The 15421-nt window shown below is 45.8% G+C and overlaps 1 protein-coding gene across 1 annotated transcript; it reads left to right on the forward strand.

The window, feature by feature from the left end:
* The first annotated feature begins 92 nt into the window (after window positions 1–92).
* On the forward strand, window positions 93–13604 carry NUFIP2 (NUFIP2, FMR1 interacting protein 2). Its single transcript, XM_008634385.2, has 5 exons — window positions 93–109; window positions 799–884; window positions 2294–4003; window positions 11664–11696; window positions 12264–13604. The coding sequence occupies exons 1-5, from the start codon at window positions 93–95 to the stop codon at window positions 12314–12316; spliced, it is 1899 nt and encodes a 632-aa protein (XP_008632607.2). The 3' UTR covers window positions 12317–13604.
* Window positions 13605–15421: the final 1817 nt, after the last annotated feature.

Genomic DNA, 15421 nt, shown 5'->3' on the forward strand with positions numbered 1-15421 from the left:
CGTTTTTTTTTTTTTTCTTCCCTTGAATTTTCCTTTTACATAACGAGGTGGGAGGGGGCCTGGCAGCAGCAGAGCGGGGTCGGCAGTGCCCCATGTGCAGCCTGGGCAGGCAGGGAGGGACCTGATCCGGTACACGCTAAAATAAGTTACCGAGCAAAAATAAGTTGAGTAGTCATTTCACTGTTTGCAGCGTGCCCAGGGTTTTAATATGTGCCTAGGCTGGCACCCCTCCCTTTCCAGCTCTGAAACGGTTTGTGAGCTTGCCAGATCCTCTTCACCTGTTCTTCTTACCATCGTGGTTTTTTCTCTCTCCCCTAAATTTTGGTTCCTGCACCTCCATGTCCAGGCCAAGGCCAGCTGTGCCAAATGTTGATTTGGAGAAAACTCAGGCAGCTGAGCTGTGAATACTTGAGAATTGGAACTAGAAACTGCTGACACACTGACTTACTGAAATGGATTTTGTTCTTCATTTTATTCTTTCACTCCTCATCTGCAATGGTCTTATGACCACTCTTATTGTTTTGTTTCGTTAACAAGTGGTGTCAGAAGTCTTGAGTCATACAAGGTCAGCTGTAACACGCTGCTCTTGAGAGGGCTTCCTCTTCACGCTATTCTGAAATACTTAATTTTAGAGGATCCCACTGTACTAGTTCTCTCTGGGGTGAAGTATTTATGGTTAATTTTCTTAACAACATATTTGAAAGCTATAGTGGAAGTTGTGGTGGTTCCAGATACTTGCATGTAGTAAAATCCTTTTTGATCCCCCTCGGCAAACTCAGTTGTGGAATTTCTGTAAAGGTTCCTACAAGGATTCTTGTGTTCCCAGCTTGCACAGAACTTGAGCTGTTACATCTGCCAGACATCTGAGGCTCCAGGATGTGAGGGTAACAATGATTTTTAGTTACAGCAGTTAATTTCAACAACATCAGCAACAACAAAAACATTCTTTTTCAAGCTGGAGTTTTGCCCGCTCCAGTTGTTGAGGGACTCCCTTTCTGTGCTAACTCCCTGCCACCGTGGCTGCAGATGGAGCCTTAGGTGGGTCAGTGGTTGTGGGAGATGTAAGGCTTTCCAGCCTCGGGAAGGAGGACGGATGAGTCAGAGGAGCAGCAGTAGGAGGGATCCCTCTGCTCCGTCCGCAGCTGGAGTGCATTTGTTAAGCAGGGCACAGTGTGCTCTCCCTGTCTCCCAGTGGGGCTCCAGGGCTTCTCTTGGGGCACTGTAGCCAGGGTCCTCGAAAGCAGCCGGCCTCTGGCCAGATATATTTAAAAGGGAAAAAACAAAGAGGAAGTTAAGTTGGTTCAGTGTGGATTGTCTGGGCTTCCAGTTCTGCTTGAACTGCACTCCCAATATTTCCTTCAGAGCCATAAGGCCTAGAAGTGAACTTCAGAAGGAAAAATGAAAGCTGAGTGTACAGCACAATCTCATGGTTTTGTGAGTTGGAGCCCTCAGCAGGTACTTGATTTCTCGGGTCTCCAGCTCATACCAGCTCTCTTGGGGACTCTGAAATACTAGTTTTTCAGTGGGCAAGAGATCAATTCCTGGTGGCAGCAGAAGGGTGCTTACAGGGATGCATTTCTTCTCAGTTTTGTCACCTTTTCAGTGCAAAAGAGCAAGTGTAGGGAGGTGCTGGTTCACTATCTTGAAATGTGGTGAGGAGATGCGGTCACATTTTCTTCCCTCCATCTTCCAACTGGACTTGCACATGTCCTTTTGGAAATCCTGCCTTTTTCTTTTTTTTTCTCCCCACCCCTTTACTGAGATGGCATTTGGGAGGAGGGTGGGAAGGAGGACTGCTGGTGTTGCAGGGCCAGGAGCTGATGGAAATGGTAGTTGTCCCTTGTTCACAGTGTGTATTCTGAACCTCCACAGATTTTGTCACAAAGGCAGCGGATCCCGCTGTCTTGAAGCATCCTGGGAATTAATTTTTTCCTCTCTGTGACCTGGAAATAGTAGCTGATGAAATAGCTCCCCAGCTTGCCAGAGATCTTCAGTACAGTATATTTTCCTGACATAGTATCTGTATTTTGTTTTGCTTTGTTATGTTATCTGTGTGTCACTCAGTTATGTGAGAGTCAGTCATCGCTGGTCCTTTCTGCTTAACCCTTCTTGCTGTGGGTTCCAGCAAATAAATTTATGCTGCTTTACCTCAGAGACTAGATATTTTCCTATTTTAAAATGTCTGCATGAGGAAACTGGGTATGTTTGGGGCTGACTGCAGCTTTCTACAATGACAAGTCTTAACATTTCACATTCTAATTCTTGCCTTTTGCTGTTTTTGGCTTCCCTCTAGGCTACGGAGAGCTAAATGGTAACGCAGGAGAACGAGAAGTGTCACTAAAGGGCCTGTGCTCTGATGAAGCCACCACCCCAGGATCCAGGGTACCCAATGGCAGCCAGCAGCTCGTAGATTCTAATGTCACCCCAAAGCAGACTGTGAAGGCCAGTGCTTTGGGGAAAGCTGGAATCAAAACCAAGAACTTCATTCAGAAAAATAGCATGGACAAAAAGAATGAGAAGTCCTACGAAAACAAACACAGAGAAAACCAGTCCTCAGACAAGCCAGAGGGAGTGGCTATTCCAAACGGTGTGGTGACCAGTAACTCCAGCTACATCACAAATGGCTACGTAGGCAAAGGGGCCGACAACGATGGTAGTGGCTCCGAGAGTGGATATACTACGCCTAAAAAAAGGAAAGGCAGGCGCAACAGTGCCAAGGGTTGCGAGAACTTGAATCTAGTACAGGACAAAATAATGCAGCAGGAGGTCAGCGCACCAACCTTGAAACAGGAACTTGAGAGTTTCAAGCCTGATTATAGTGAACAAAAGGGGAACCGAATTGAAAATACTAAGCCTGTTTGGAAATACGAGGCTGGGGCTGGTGGAGCAGGCCGGGGAAAGCCTGGGCTTGGGGACGTACCGCGGAAAAACTCTGATGCCAAACCTGGGATTAGCGGCAAGAAGTTTGATGACCGGCCCAAAGGGAAGCACGCATCGTCGGCTACGTCTAAAGAGGACTCATGGACCTTATTTAAACCACCCCCAGTTTTTCCAGTGGACAATAGCAGTGCTAAAATTGTTCCCAAAATTAGTTATGCAAGTAAAGTTAAAGAAAACCTCAACAAAGCAGCTCAAACCCCATCCACATCATCCTCGTCATCTTCGTCATCTGCTGGGGAAACTCAGGCCCAAACATCAAGTCGACTGTCCCAAGTCCCCATGTCTGCTATGAAATCTGTCACTTCTGCCAGCTTCTCCAACGGGCCGATCCTCGCAGGGACCGATGGAAGTGTGTATTCCCCAGGGGCCCAGCCACTGCTCTCAACTGCTGCTAGTACTGTACCGTCGACTTCCTCCGAGTCAGTACCCCAGGACATGAGTACAACTTCGACAGCCCTCGAACAAAAGAAATCTGGCCTTTTTATCTACCCTTCAAATATGCAAACTGTGCTCCTGGGGACAGCGCAAGTCGATTTCCCTTCGCAGACGAATCAGCAGAACCTGGGGGATATCTTCCAGAATCAGTGGGGCTTGTCTTTCATAAACGAGCCCAGTGCTGGACCTGAAACCGTTGTGGGGAAATCTGCGGATAATCAGTTAATGGAAGTGACATTTCAAGGGGAATATCCTGCCACTTTGGTTTCACAGTGTGCTGAAATCATTCCCTCAGGAACTGAACAACCTGTGTTTCCTAAGGCTTATGAGCTGGATAAACGGACTAGCCCTCAAATTCTTAGTGCTATTCTTAAGCCTGGGACTGCTGTTGAGGGTGGTGTCTTAGCTTTGGAGTCGCATCACACAGGTGACCTACAAAAGGCAGACACCGGTAGCCAAGGTGCTTTAGTGTTTCTTTCAAAAGACTATGAAGTAGAGAATCCTCTGGCCTCTCCTACGAACAATTTGCTAGCCTCCGCCAAAGAACAGAGGTACCAGAGAGGCCTAGAAAGGAAAGATAGCTGGGGTTCTTTTGACCTGAGGGCTGCTATTCTATATCACACTAAAGGTAATGGCTTAACTTGCTGCCTAAGGGCGTTCTCTTATTTTTTTTCATTTTTTTTTTCTTTTATTTTTATTAGTGCAATATTCTAACATGATAAGTTCCTTCCAGAAATTCTAATTGTTTTAACAACGACCTTTTCTTTGCTTGCCGATCTCTCGTGGCAATAATGGTTTGGGGAAGTTACTCAAAGGGTTGTTTAATTAATGTTAAGAGGTATTTGTTTCTCTGTTCCCGTGGACAGGCATGAGTGATGTTGATAGGGATGATACTTAGCAGGTCCTCCTAAGCATTAGAAGGAGTTAAATGTGTAGGTTCAGCTGCTCTGTTCCAGATGTACCAGGTGATATTCTGTCCCTGTGAAGGCTTCATAGTCTGTGCTCACACCTCTGCCACCAAAGTGTTGCAGCTTCTCCCCTGGGCAGATCAGACCATGAAATCATGGTTTTGAAGGAAGAAAAAATTATTCCTACAGCTGTAGGTGTGATTTATTTTTTAAAGTGTGCCCCACACACACTTTTTCCCTGCCCTTGAGTATTACAGCAACAGCAAGACCAATCTTTTCTTATCAGCTCCTCTGTAAGCTGCAGATTGAATTCTCTCCTTGTCTTTGTAGACCACATCTTTCAGATGATTTTATTGCTTTCATGGAGTCCTTTGTAGTCCAGCTCCCTTTTTCTCCTGTTTTTTTGAGATTGAAATGACTCAAACACGATACAGACACTTTAAAAATGGGAACGAAGAGAGGGAAGCCTGTGGGATGGTTTGCTTTCTGCTTTAGCCTCAGCCCCAGAAGCTCTGAGGTCTTGGGGCTGTTCTTGGCTTTTGGTGGTGGCTCAGTGCTAACAGGAGCCTGGTTGTGTGTTCCCTTTTGTCACAGTGTTATTTACACACTCTTGACCAACACAGGGGCAGTCCCTTTTTTTTGACCCCCTTCCCTCTCCCTGCACCCCTCTACCCTGAAGGGAACAAGGTGATCATCCTTTTTTTGTTTAGTATTCCACATGCATACAGGGATAATGTCTTGCTCCCCTCTGCAGAGGGTTGGTACTTGGTTGGCTTTGGCAAATTTGCTGTTTAGACCCACTGTAAAGTTCTTGAATTACTACTTCACAAGCTCTGTATAGCATAAACTCAGATGCCTTCCTATAGTAATGACAAGCCCAGTCATTTAAAAATAATAACTCCAAATATTTTTTCCAGGTCATCTCCCTCAAGATGTTTACATTTCAAGCTCTAGTATTCTTGAGAGCAGTGTTCATCAATTGATTTTATCTGGGTCCTCTCCCTTCTACTCAGTTTATTCCAGCATTAAAGCAGGCTTTCTGTTCTCATTTTTTGTGTCTGCTTGCGGCCTAAATGCCAGCTTCCCATCAGAAAATAGGAGTATCAGAAAAGATAAGAGAAAAGAAAATCCTCGGTGATGTTTTTCTTAATTTTGCAAATATTCCCTAGATTTCTGTTAGCCTCTCTCTTTTTGTCAGCCTGAACTTGTGGAAAAGCAATTGTGCTGCCAGCAAGGCTCATCAGCTCTCCCATTCTCACTTGCTGTGAAAGGCAGAAACAATAGGAACAACAGGAAAATAAAGAACACTCCCATCCCATGTCCTCTCAAGGAGGTGTTAACTTCAAAGCCTGGCTGCGATGAGCTCTTCTAGACACGGGAGTTAATTACATTTGTTGGCAAGAATGGCCACTTAAAGCACCCGATAAAATACTGTTCTCTGCTCTTCTTCTGCATGTGAATGGTCTTGCTTTGAGCATCCAGAGCAAACATCCTTACGATGGCCTGGGGATACCCGATCCTGCCCCAGCACTCATCTCTGCTAATTTCTTTTTCAGGTTACGTGTGTGCCATTTTCAAGGTGTTATTTAGGGGTAAAAGATGATGGATGTTTCTAATCAGCATTGTCATTAATGCAGTGATGGGGTGCTCCAAACAGCTTGGGCTTGTCTTTCCTCCTATTTAGAGTTCAAAAGCTGCTTTACAAAGCAAGAGATCAGTCCCGGTCTTAGTACTTCTGTGATGATGAGTGTGGCATTTCACCCTTGGGGTGAGTTGGGTTAAGGAATATTTGGAGGAACGGTGCTTCCTGTCCTCTCTCCGTGGCCGTGGTCCTGCAGCCAGAGCCCACCGTGTACTGTAAAATGCCTCAAAACCGGAGCTGTGGGGTGCATTAGCAGGACGGCAGTGCGGGGGTTAATTCCCACACTGTTCTCTCCGTTTATCTTGGGCTGTTTTCCTGAGGTCCAACTCCAAGCCAGCCAGTTCCTCTGAGTAGGAAAAGAACGATTTCACTCAGTTCCTTTTTCACAAGCTGCCTTTTCCTCCTTGCTTGGGAGAGCTCGTGGGTTTGCCTGGGTCGGTGTTAGGGCATTCCGGGCAGTCGGGTCCTCAGACTGTTTGGTTTTGATTTTGAGAGTCGGGTGAACTTCTCCCTCTCAGATTGATCTGTTTGCTTTTGAGCAAAGTCTCGGTAGTTTGATCTTTGCATCTGCCCTGCCCTTGGGGTTATGAACACAAAGAGAGACGATCACAGGACAAGGACAGAGGTGAGTATGGAGCACTGTGGGGTCCTGCTGTGTTCCCCACTCTGAGCTCCGTGTGCAGTAGTTCAGTGCAAGGATGAAGCTCTGGGTGTTGCAGTCAAGAATGAGCTGTATTGTGAGTGGTTGGGGTGCTTTGAATGTCACAACTGTGCACCCTTTTATGCACTGTGCCTGTAACTGTGGCCAGGTTCTGTGGATCCTCATTCTGGGCTGTAAATTTCTCTGGGAAAGCCTCCAGCTTACTCAGTAGCATTGTTCCAGCAAACCAGGCTTTCCTATGCGTGGTTTGCCCAGCGACTGCACAGGACATTATAAACTATAATTGCTTCACAGCTTCCCCGTGGAAAGATGGATGGAGGAGGTGGCACCCAGAAAAGACTGGCTCTGGTACGGTGCTCCTGTAACTCACCACAGTATCCCTGAGTGCTGGCAAGGCTGTGCTGTGCTGGGGTGTGAGGCTGGGTGGCTGCAGAGCACAGCGAGGTCCTGGTGGATTCCTGTGTTCTTTTGCCTGTACCCAGAGTGCTTTTTCCCCAGAAGTCAGAGCACTGGGAACATTTAGGCAAGGATGATGATGATGCACCCTCTTGTTCATCTCTTGGAAGCTTTTCCTGTTGGTTTCCTTGTACCCCTGCTTCATGCCTTGCTTCTTCTTTATTTTTTCCTCTGTTTAAAGGGCAGAAAGACTTCCTTGATCATCTGATCTGCTTGAGTGTAAAACACGATCCTTCAATGTGGCTGCCTTCATTGACAGCCCGTGCTGCTCGGTGTTTGTGACAGTGCCTTGAAACACTCACGGGTGACAGATCTCATTTACCAAGGGAGATCTGATTTAGCTCGGTGCTGGTGGGCCTGCTCTGGATGTGTTTGGAGACAGGGATGGGCTTCACATGGGAGACTGGAAGGCCCAAGAAGAAGTGGTGCTCTTGCTTTGAGTCATTGTCCCCTATCTAGGTTAGAGTTGAACTTCTGCCTTTGTGTGACATTGCCAAAATCCTTATCTTTTTGAGGTAAAACTGATTCTTGCAGATATTTTGGTCCTTCAGATAAGGAGGTTGAGTATATGTCAGCTTTACTTGCATTGAAACCAGCATCTTCTTACTGCTTTAGTCCTCCTTTTAATGACAGCTGGATGAAACACTTCATATCAGAATAATTGTCAATGCTTTGGAGAATTTTGTCATGTTCAGGCAGTTGCAGTCTTCCAGGTCAGGCTGTCACTAACACTGAGCTCTAAATGGCAAGCTTTGTGGTGGGAAGCTCAATAATTTGCTTGTCCTGAGCTAAAAAGCAAATAATTGAGGCCTCCAGCTCAGCTGCACAGCAGCAAAGACCCACATGGGTGGAGGAGAGGGAGCTGCAGGGTTTCCCTTGTTCTCTTGCCCCTGAGTTTCTGCCTGTGCTGCGCCGCTTTGTTCCTTCTCAGCATCTCGATGGCAGCAGCATCTCTGCTCGCGTGAAGAAGCAGGAGAGCAGCATGGAAAATAGAGCAAGGCAGTGTGGGCCAGCCAGGAGTGGCGTTCGCCAGAATGGTGAACTGGGTCAGAAGAAATAGCAGAGCTGTGAATTCAGCAATTTTCATCCTTTACATCAGGAGAGGGGGGAAAAAAAAGCCTTGGTGTCCCATCCCCCCTTGGTGGGAAGGGGTTAGAGCTCGCTCTGTTGGTTATGGCCTTGTGGGGCCTGAGCTGTGGGGCAAAAGCTGATTTAATTCTCCTTCCAGTCCCTGCTCTTTCCAGTTGTCAGGATGAGTACAGTGTATGCTGTGCAGCCATGAGTCTCCACAGCATGGAATACTTACTCTTTGCTTTGTTTCCAGGGCAATCCCCATACTTAATCATTGTCCTGCAGATACAAACAGAAAAAAATCAGATGAGAATGGTCCCTTCTTGTTATTTCTTTAGTGTTGTATTTTAGGGAGAATTTTGGGATTTATAAGGACAGTGAAATAGTAGCGTGGCATTGTGCAGACACTTCTGTTAGCAGGGACTGCCTCTCTAGCAAGGAAAATGTGTGTAAAAGTGCTTGTCTTAGCAAGTTATTACAGAAACACTTCTTTCCCCTCCAAGGTTGTGTACCAGTCCTGCTGTAAAGTTTATTGACCTATGAGGAATCCCAGCACTATTCACCAGAGTGTGCCTTAGTCTGTTCCTGACATCAAAGCTTTCCTCCAGTGACCCTTTGTTTCAGTGATAGTCCCCAGAAAAATGCTTTAGGTGGATGTGGCTGGGACTGTCTGCCCCAGGCAGTTCCTCAGTAAACCACGAGCCTGAGGGCTGTAGAGAGGCGAGCTAATTGTACAAAATCCTGGAAATGAGAAGTTGGAAGGGGTACAGGAGGTGACCTTGTTCTGCCCCTGGCTTGGAGCAGGGCTGGGTTGTGCAAGGTTTTGTTGATGGCATTTTCTCCAGCTGGGTTGGAGTCCACTTGAGAAGAAGGTTTGCTGTTTCCTCAGCCACATGTCTGGTTTTGGGAATGGTGGCTCCTGTTGGGAAGGTCTTTGGAAAGCAGCAGTACTGGGTTTTGGGGGCAGTATCTGAGAGACAGGACTTGGGCTGATGGTGAGGATACCCCTTTTCTTATGCAGGATAAGCAGCTGTAGGAGTCCTTTGCTTAAACTCACTCTAGAAGCTTTACCCAGGGAAGAGAGGCTCAAGAAAAGAGCTCTTTGAGCCCAAGGAAGGAGGGCTGAAAGCTCGCTTGGGGCCTCTTGCATGCCCAGTGCTTGGGGGCTGTCTTTCTTTCTGCATGGCTGGAGCCAAGCACTGGGCAGCAGTGGCTCTGCTGAGCTGCCTGCTCACCAGGTCAGTCACCAAGTCACCCTGTGACAGTGGCCTTGGCGTTTGTCACAGCGCCTTTTGTCAGTCATAGGTGACCACAATCTGGAACTGACAGGAAAACTCTACTGTATTACCAAGTAAAGCAGAATAAATCGTATAATTCAATTTTAAGATTGAAGAAATCCCTTTTTTTCCCCTAGTTTTGTGTGGCATTTTTTTTTCTCTTGTGAAGTTGTTTCAGTTGGTCAGTGTGCTTAACCTGTGCTGTCCCCTGGCCCTGTGCTGCCAGCTGGAGGGGAGGACCTTGCTCTGCTGATGGCAGGTGATATTTAGTAAGAGCTATTATTGCATTTGTTTGCTGATGGTCTTTGGTTTTGTAGCTTGCTCAGGCTGAGCATCTGCCAGCCAGTGTATCCAGGTGTCTGGGATTTCCAGGACACTTTACACCACCCTCCCTTTCTGAAGGAGGAGAAGGGAAATTGAAGTCTGAAAAGGTTGTAAGTTTGTTAAATTCTTTTTTTAAACAGAGCTTTGTCAACTTAGTAGTTTTTCTGTTGTGTTCTTAACAGTATCTCTGTTTGTATATCTGTTTATCTGTTGGTCTTATTGTCAGATATTCTTAATACGAGGAGTTCACATTGTGTCCAGAGTTAAGGCCAAATGAAGTGCACAGGACAGCGTGGTCTCTGCATGGGGGTATAGTGGTGGATGGTGCTTCAGCTCCTCCTTGTATTTGATGCTCAAATGTTGCTCTGATGTGCAGGAGCCAACAACTCGAGAGTAGTTTTCTGTCCCCTGCCTTTGGGGAAAGCTGTTAAAACGGGAGATGTTCTTTAGCTGTTAGGAAATGATGCATCAAACTGCGCTGAATGGAAAACTCGCTCCACGGGAGGTAATTTTAGTAGCTGGTTCATTTTACTTCAGGGGAATCTGCATCTGGCAGATGAGGGAGGCAGTCCCTCGCCAGCCTGCTTCTATCCCTGGGGTGTTAGAGGCTGGCTACTATTCCCAAAGCACTTAGGGCTCCCCAATAGAAGTGCAAAGTGTTGCTGTTACTATCCTGACGCAAAAATAACAGACCTCGTAAAATTTTGTCAGGGCCTTCCTTACAAAAGGCTTAATTGTGCAGGGAGGGCTGGCAATATTTATTTGCATGCAATTTCCTGCCCCAGGGAGCTGGAGATTGTAGCGGACAAAGGACAGATGAAGGGTTGGAGAAGGGAGGTGACTGATGGAGGTGACACTTGGCACACATCGTGCTGAGGCCATGGGTTTTGTAGGGCTTTTTCTTCTTCCTTTCCCATGCTGGTTAGTTTACTTACTGCCTTGTTTTGTGCTTTACTGCACATCCCATGTAGCCTGATAATCCCTTTCCATCTCCTTTTCCTAGCCCCTACCAAGGTCCTGTCACCCTTTCTGGCAGAAAAGAGACTTGAAAAGTGGCACTTGCAGGTTGCGTTCTGACTAAATACTCATTTTCTGTAATTTTGTCTATTGAACTTGGACACTGGGTACAGTCAGTGTCTTCATAAATATTCTAGCTCACAAAATTCCAACTTGATAGCAGCTCAAAGTAGTTGTTTTGAACAGTTACGTAAAGATGCGACTTGTGGGGGGGGGGGATATTTTAAAGGGAAGAGCCTTCTATTTCTGTGTGAATGAAAAGAGCATTTAACTCTGTTGTTATTTCTTGGGTAAACAGAAGCACATGCTTGTCCAGGGAGAACTGGGAAGGGTTTGTCTTCAGCCTACAAATGTGTTGTAGAGGTAAATTGGGGGAACAAGTGCAAGCCAGGTGTGTGGAGCATCACACCTTGCTTCTGGACAGTGTGTTGGCAGCAGCTCTGCAGAGATGTTCACACGGCAGCCCTTGCCTGGTGCCTCAGCACACGCACGCTGTGAACCATGTGCAGCTCGCTGTGTCCAGCAGTTCTCATTTCACACACACTAAGCATCAACTTGTAGAAATCATCTCTCCAGGCTCCTTGTTGAGGCTGTAATGTGCAAAGCAGCGTTGGATTCAGAGTAGTAAAGCCTGAAGTTAGACTGTGATATGTAGGACTGGTGAATGGTGATGACATTTCTGATGCTCAGCTTGGCTCTCTGACCCTTAAGACCATGTTACAGCCATCCCTTTGCCTTTTACTGCTGGATTATTCATGTCAAATTTGTGTAGTCCTGTGGGCTGGCGCTGTGCTGCTGGGTTGGGATGGGTTTGGCTCTGTTTGAAAGCCTCAGCACAACTGCCACACTTGGAAAATTAAAGTGTGTTTGGAGTGGTCTCTAATGGCAGCATCAATCTGCATAATAACAATGGTCTCCTTTTGCCTCCACAGAAATGGAAGCGGTTTGGAATTTGCAGAAGCAAGGTAAGGACATTGGAAAGAGTAAATGAACCAAATTGCTCTGTCTGTTGGGATGGGGGATGAGTGAGAGTGGCTTGTCTCTGTCTGGAGATGCCCAGGTTCAGTTCTTCAGCGCCTGCGGTTTGTAGTCTGGATTTATCTCCCTTTCAGATTGCTGAAAGTCAGGACAATAAGCTTTGCTACAATGGTGAGCTGCTTGGAGAGAAGCAGAGTCTCTAAAAGAGCAATAAACCTAGTGTCAAATTAGATTTAATGACTCTTCCCTATGTGTATACAAAATTGCTTTCTGTTTCTGGTGTTGGGTGTCACATCCAATAATAAGTTTTAAATTCTGGTGTATCCCCACGAGTCACCTGAGAAGAGGTTTTGTGTGGGAAGAGCCATACCTGGAGACCTGTGTGCTGCTGTGGGGAGCAGGCTCTGCTCTGTGGGAGCCCACCTGGCTTTGGGCTTGGCAGGTGGGGGCATCCAAAGGAAAACTCTGTTAACAGCCAGCTACCTTGTGTTTATTTTCAGCCACAGGGCCTGAAAGTAGCTTGTCCAAAATTTAGAATTCTGCTCTCTTTCCAGATCCCAAAAGGATAATCACTTATGATGAAGCCATGGATCGCCCGGATCAATGAAGGTAGCAAGACAAGACTGCCTGTTATAACCTTTCTGCAGCATTTGTGCTGTTCCTGGGGGACAAAAAGGCTTTTATGCTCCTTCTAAATCTTCAGTGCAGCAGAGGAACCATAACTAGAATCACAGGATAATATATACAAATATATATATAGTTATTTAAAAATGGCAACTGAAAGTAATTAGACTTCTTAAGGAATCTGAAAATTTATTTCAACGAGACTACACATGTGATTATTTAATCTCCGGTACTGAATAGATTTTTTTTTTTCATTTTTGTTTTGTTTTGTTTTTGTTTAAAGAGTGAATGCAAGTGATTAAGGAATACAGACTCAGTTACAAGCCCGGTTTCAAAGTTCCTGCTGTCGTCTACAAGGGCAACAGCAACCCACTGGAGAGGCATTTCCACTTGACAAGGTTTCTGTTTCTTGTTCTGTGACTGTAGTGACACACTAATCACAGGGAAATCAGGATGATTCACCATCCTTCATCTCCCCTTTCCCTTCCACCTCCCCTGTTTGGTTTCTTTTTTTTTTTCTGATTTGTTTTCCATTGAATGCTGGAGAAACGCCTTGAAGTTTGCAGAGTTTCTTTTTTTTTCCAGAGAATTATAATCCGCATGTTTTGCCAGGAGTAAAGCAGCAATCCTATGCTGGTGATACTGTCTTAAAAGGATCATTCTGCTGAGGGAAAGATGGTAATACTGCAGTTCTAGGATGCATGGTGAAGTCACACAGTTGACCTGGCTCCTGTTACACGTTGGACTATTGCAACTGAAGAGTTATTTCATTTTAAAAGACAACATGGAAAAATAAGCAATCTGTTTAGGCATTTAATATGGAAAAAAACCAACAAAAAAACCCATTGTTCCCACAGTTTAATGTCATTGTATTACTGGGAGCAAGAAAAAAAAAAAGACAAAAAAAAGTATCTTCTGCTTTCAACTGTAGGTGCTTCATATTTGCTCTGTCTGTCTCCTAACACTAAATGTGCTGGATTTTTTTCCCATTTTCATTGGAAAACTGAAGAGGAATTGAGTTCTGCTAACTTTTCACCCTTCTTGAATTATTTTTTCTCTTAAAAAAAAATTTCAAAATAACAAAAAAAGGAAAAAAGTTAAAAAAAAAAAAAAAAAGGGAATTTGAATCCTTTTCAATTTGTCCATAGAATGCCAATGGCTGGGCTTCCTGCCCCTTGGAAATGCTCTTTTATATTTTAATGCAGTCTGTGTATTTCTGGGCTCTGCTTCTAATTATCTCTTAATAAAAATATATTTTATTACAAAAAAAATGGAGGACTTAGGAATGAAAATAATAATTTTAAAAAATAATAAAAAAAAGTAATCCCAGGGAAAGGAAAGCTTCCTAGCAGTGGTAGGGAAGGCTGAGCAGAGTGCAGGCTCCAGCTGTGTAACCCCTCTGTCCCGTTGCAGCTTGTGTAACATGTCCAAATCATCTGGGGGTCGGGTAGTTTTTCTGGTTTTTTTTTTTAAAGGTGGAAAGTTCACAGGGTCCAGTGCAAGAGCGGGAAATGAATAAAGCAGAAATAGGTTTGTTGACCAGCTCGAGCTCACCCTGGGTGTCTGTCGCCTAATCCTGGCTCTTGGGTATCCAGGTCAGCAGCAGCTGGTGTCTCCTAAAATGAGACTGGACCCTCTGGGGCATTACAAGGAGTAGATAAGCCCAAAACTTTGGGATCCCTTTGTGCTTAGATCTGTCCATCCAGCCACGGGGCCAGTGTCCGGTCCCCAGAGAGTTCCACAGGGCTCCGTCCTCGGTCCTGTTCTCTCCAACATCTCATTAACAACCTGGATACCAGACTCAAAGAGATCATAAGTTTGCTGACACACTGAACTGGGAGGAACTGGCAACTCCCTCGAGGGCAGAGGGGCCTCAACAAAGTAGAGATGGGCAATCACCAACTATTGAACAAGGGTGAGTGTTGGATTCTGCACCTGGGATGGGCAGCTCTGGATAGACTGGGGAATGAGAGGTTGGAGAGCAGTGCCATGGAAAGGGAGCTGCGGGTCCTGGCCCATGGCCATCTGGATCTGAGTCAGCAGTGCCCTGGCAGCCATGAGGGCCAACAATGTCCTGGGGGGCACCGGGTCCAGCATCACCTGTCCCGCTCTGCTCTGCACCGGTGTAGCCTCACCTCGAGTCCTGGGGGCAGTTTTGGGCACCACAAAGTGGAAAAAGACCCCTACTTAGAGAGCATCCAAAGGAGACCATGAGGATGGGGAAGGGTCTGGAGGGGAAGCCTTATGAGATCAATTAGTTTGTTCAGCTGGAGAAGAGCACACTGAGAGGAGATCTCATTGTGGTCTTCAACATCCTCCCAAGGTGCAGCAGAGGGGCAGGTACCAATCTCTTCACTCTCATGACCAGTGGCAGGGAATGGCCTGAAGCTGAGTCAGGGGAGGGTTAGGTTGGATAGCAGGAAGAGGTTCTTCACCAGGAGAGTGGTTGAGCACTGGAATGGCCTCCCCAGGGAAGTGGTCACAGCACCAATCTTGTCTGAGTTGAAGAAGGGTTTGGACAATGCTTTCAGGCACAGGGTGGGATTCTTGGGGTGTCCTGCGCAGGGCCAGCAGTTGGACTTGATGATCCTGATGGGTCTCTTCCAACTCAGAATATTCTATAATTCTATCGCTTTCTTTTTTTTCCTCTTTTTTTTAATTAATTAGGAGTATGTAGCATGTGGCTTTTTTAATTGTTTTTATACTTTTAATAAGATTGTTCCTGAATGAGACGCTTATGAATTCATGGTGGGACAATGAAACTGAATTCTGTACCTTGTGTAAGACGCTCGCTTTCTGCCACGCTTAAACATTTGACTATGGATTGCCTACTCCATTTGATGTATCCAAAGCTATATAGTATAATACTGAGTGTGATACTATATAGTCATCATGTATTGTATCAGTCCAGGTTCAGAAATGTGTGGTTGGCCAGTCGCAAATAGTTCTGTTTCACCTATAAACTGTACCACCTCGACAGGTGTGTGTAACTTTGAGATGTATAACATGTTTACAGATGTGCCCGACATCTAGTCCTCCGACGTTCCTATTTTTAATTCTGTTGAGTCTCCCAACTGCTTGCCAAAAG

This window comes from Corvus brachyrhynchos, unplaced genomic scaffold (assembly GCF_000691975.1).
Source record: "Corvus brachyrhynchos isolate BGI_N302 unplaced genomic scaffold, ASM69197v1 scaffold145, whole genome shotgun sequence".
NCBI lineage: Eukaryota > Metazoa > Chordata > Aves > Passeriformes > Corvidae > Corvus > Corvus brachyrhynchos.

What these genes read in the sequence shown, in the direction of transcription:
- NUFIP2 (XM_008634385.2), top strand. An exon ending in TATTCTATATCACACTAAAG is followed by an intron (nt 4,004 to 11,663) that starts GTAATGGCTTAA and finishes TTGCCTCCACAG; the next exon opens with AAATGGAAGCGGTTTGGAAT. An exon ending in TTGGAATTTGCAGAAGCAAG is followed by an intron (nt 11,697 to 12,263) that starts GTAAGGACATTG and finishes CTCTCTTTCCAG; the next exon opens with ATCCCAAAAGGATAATCACT.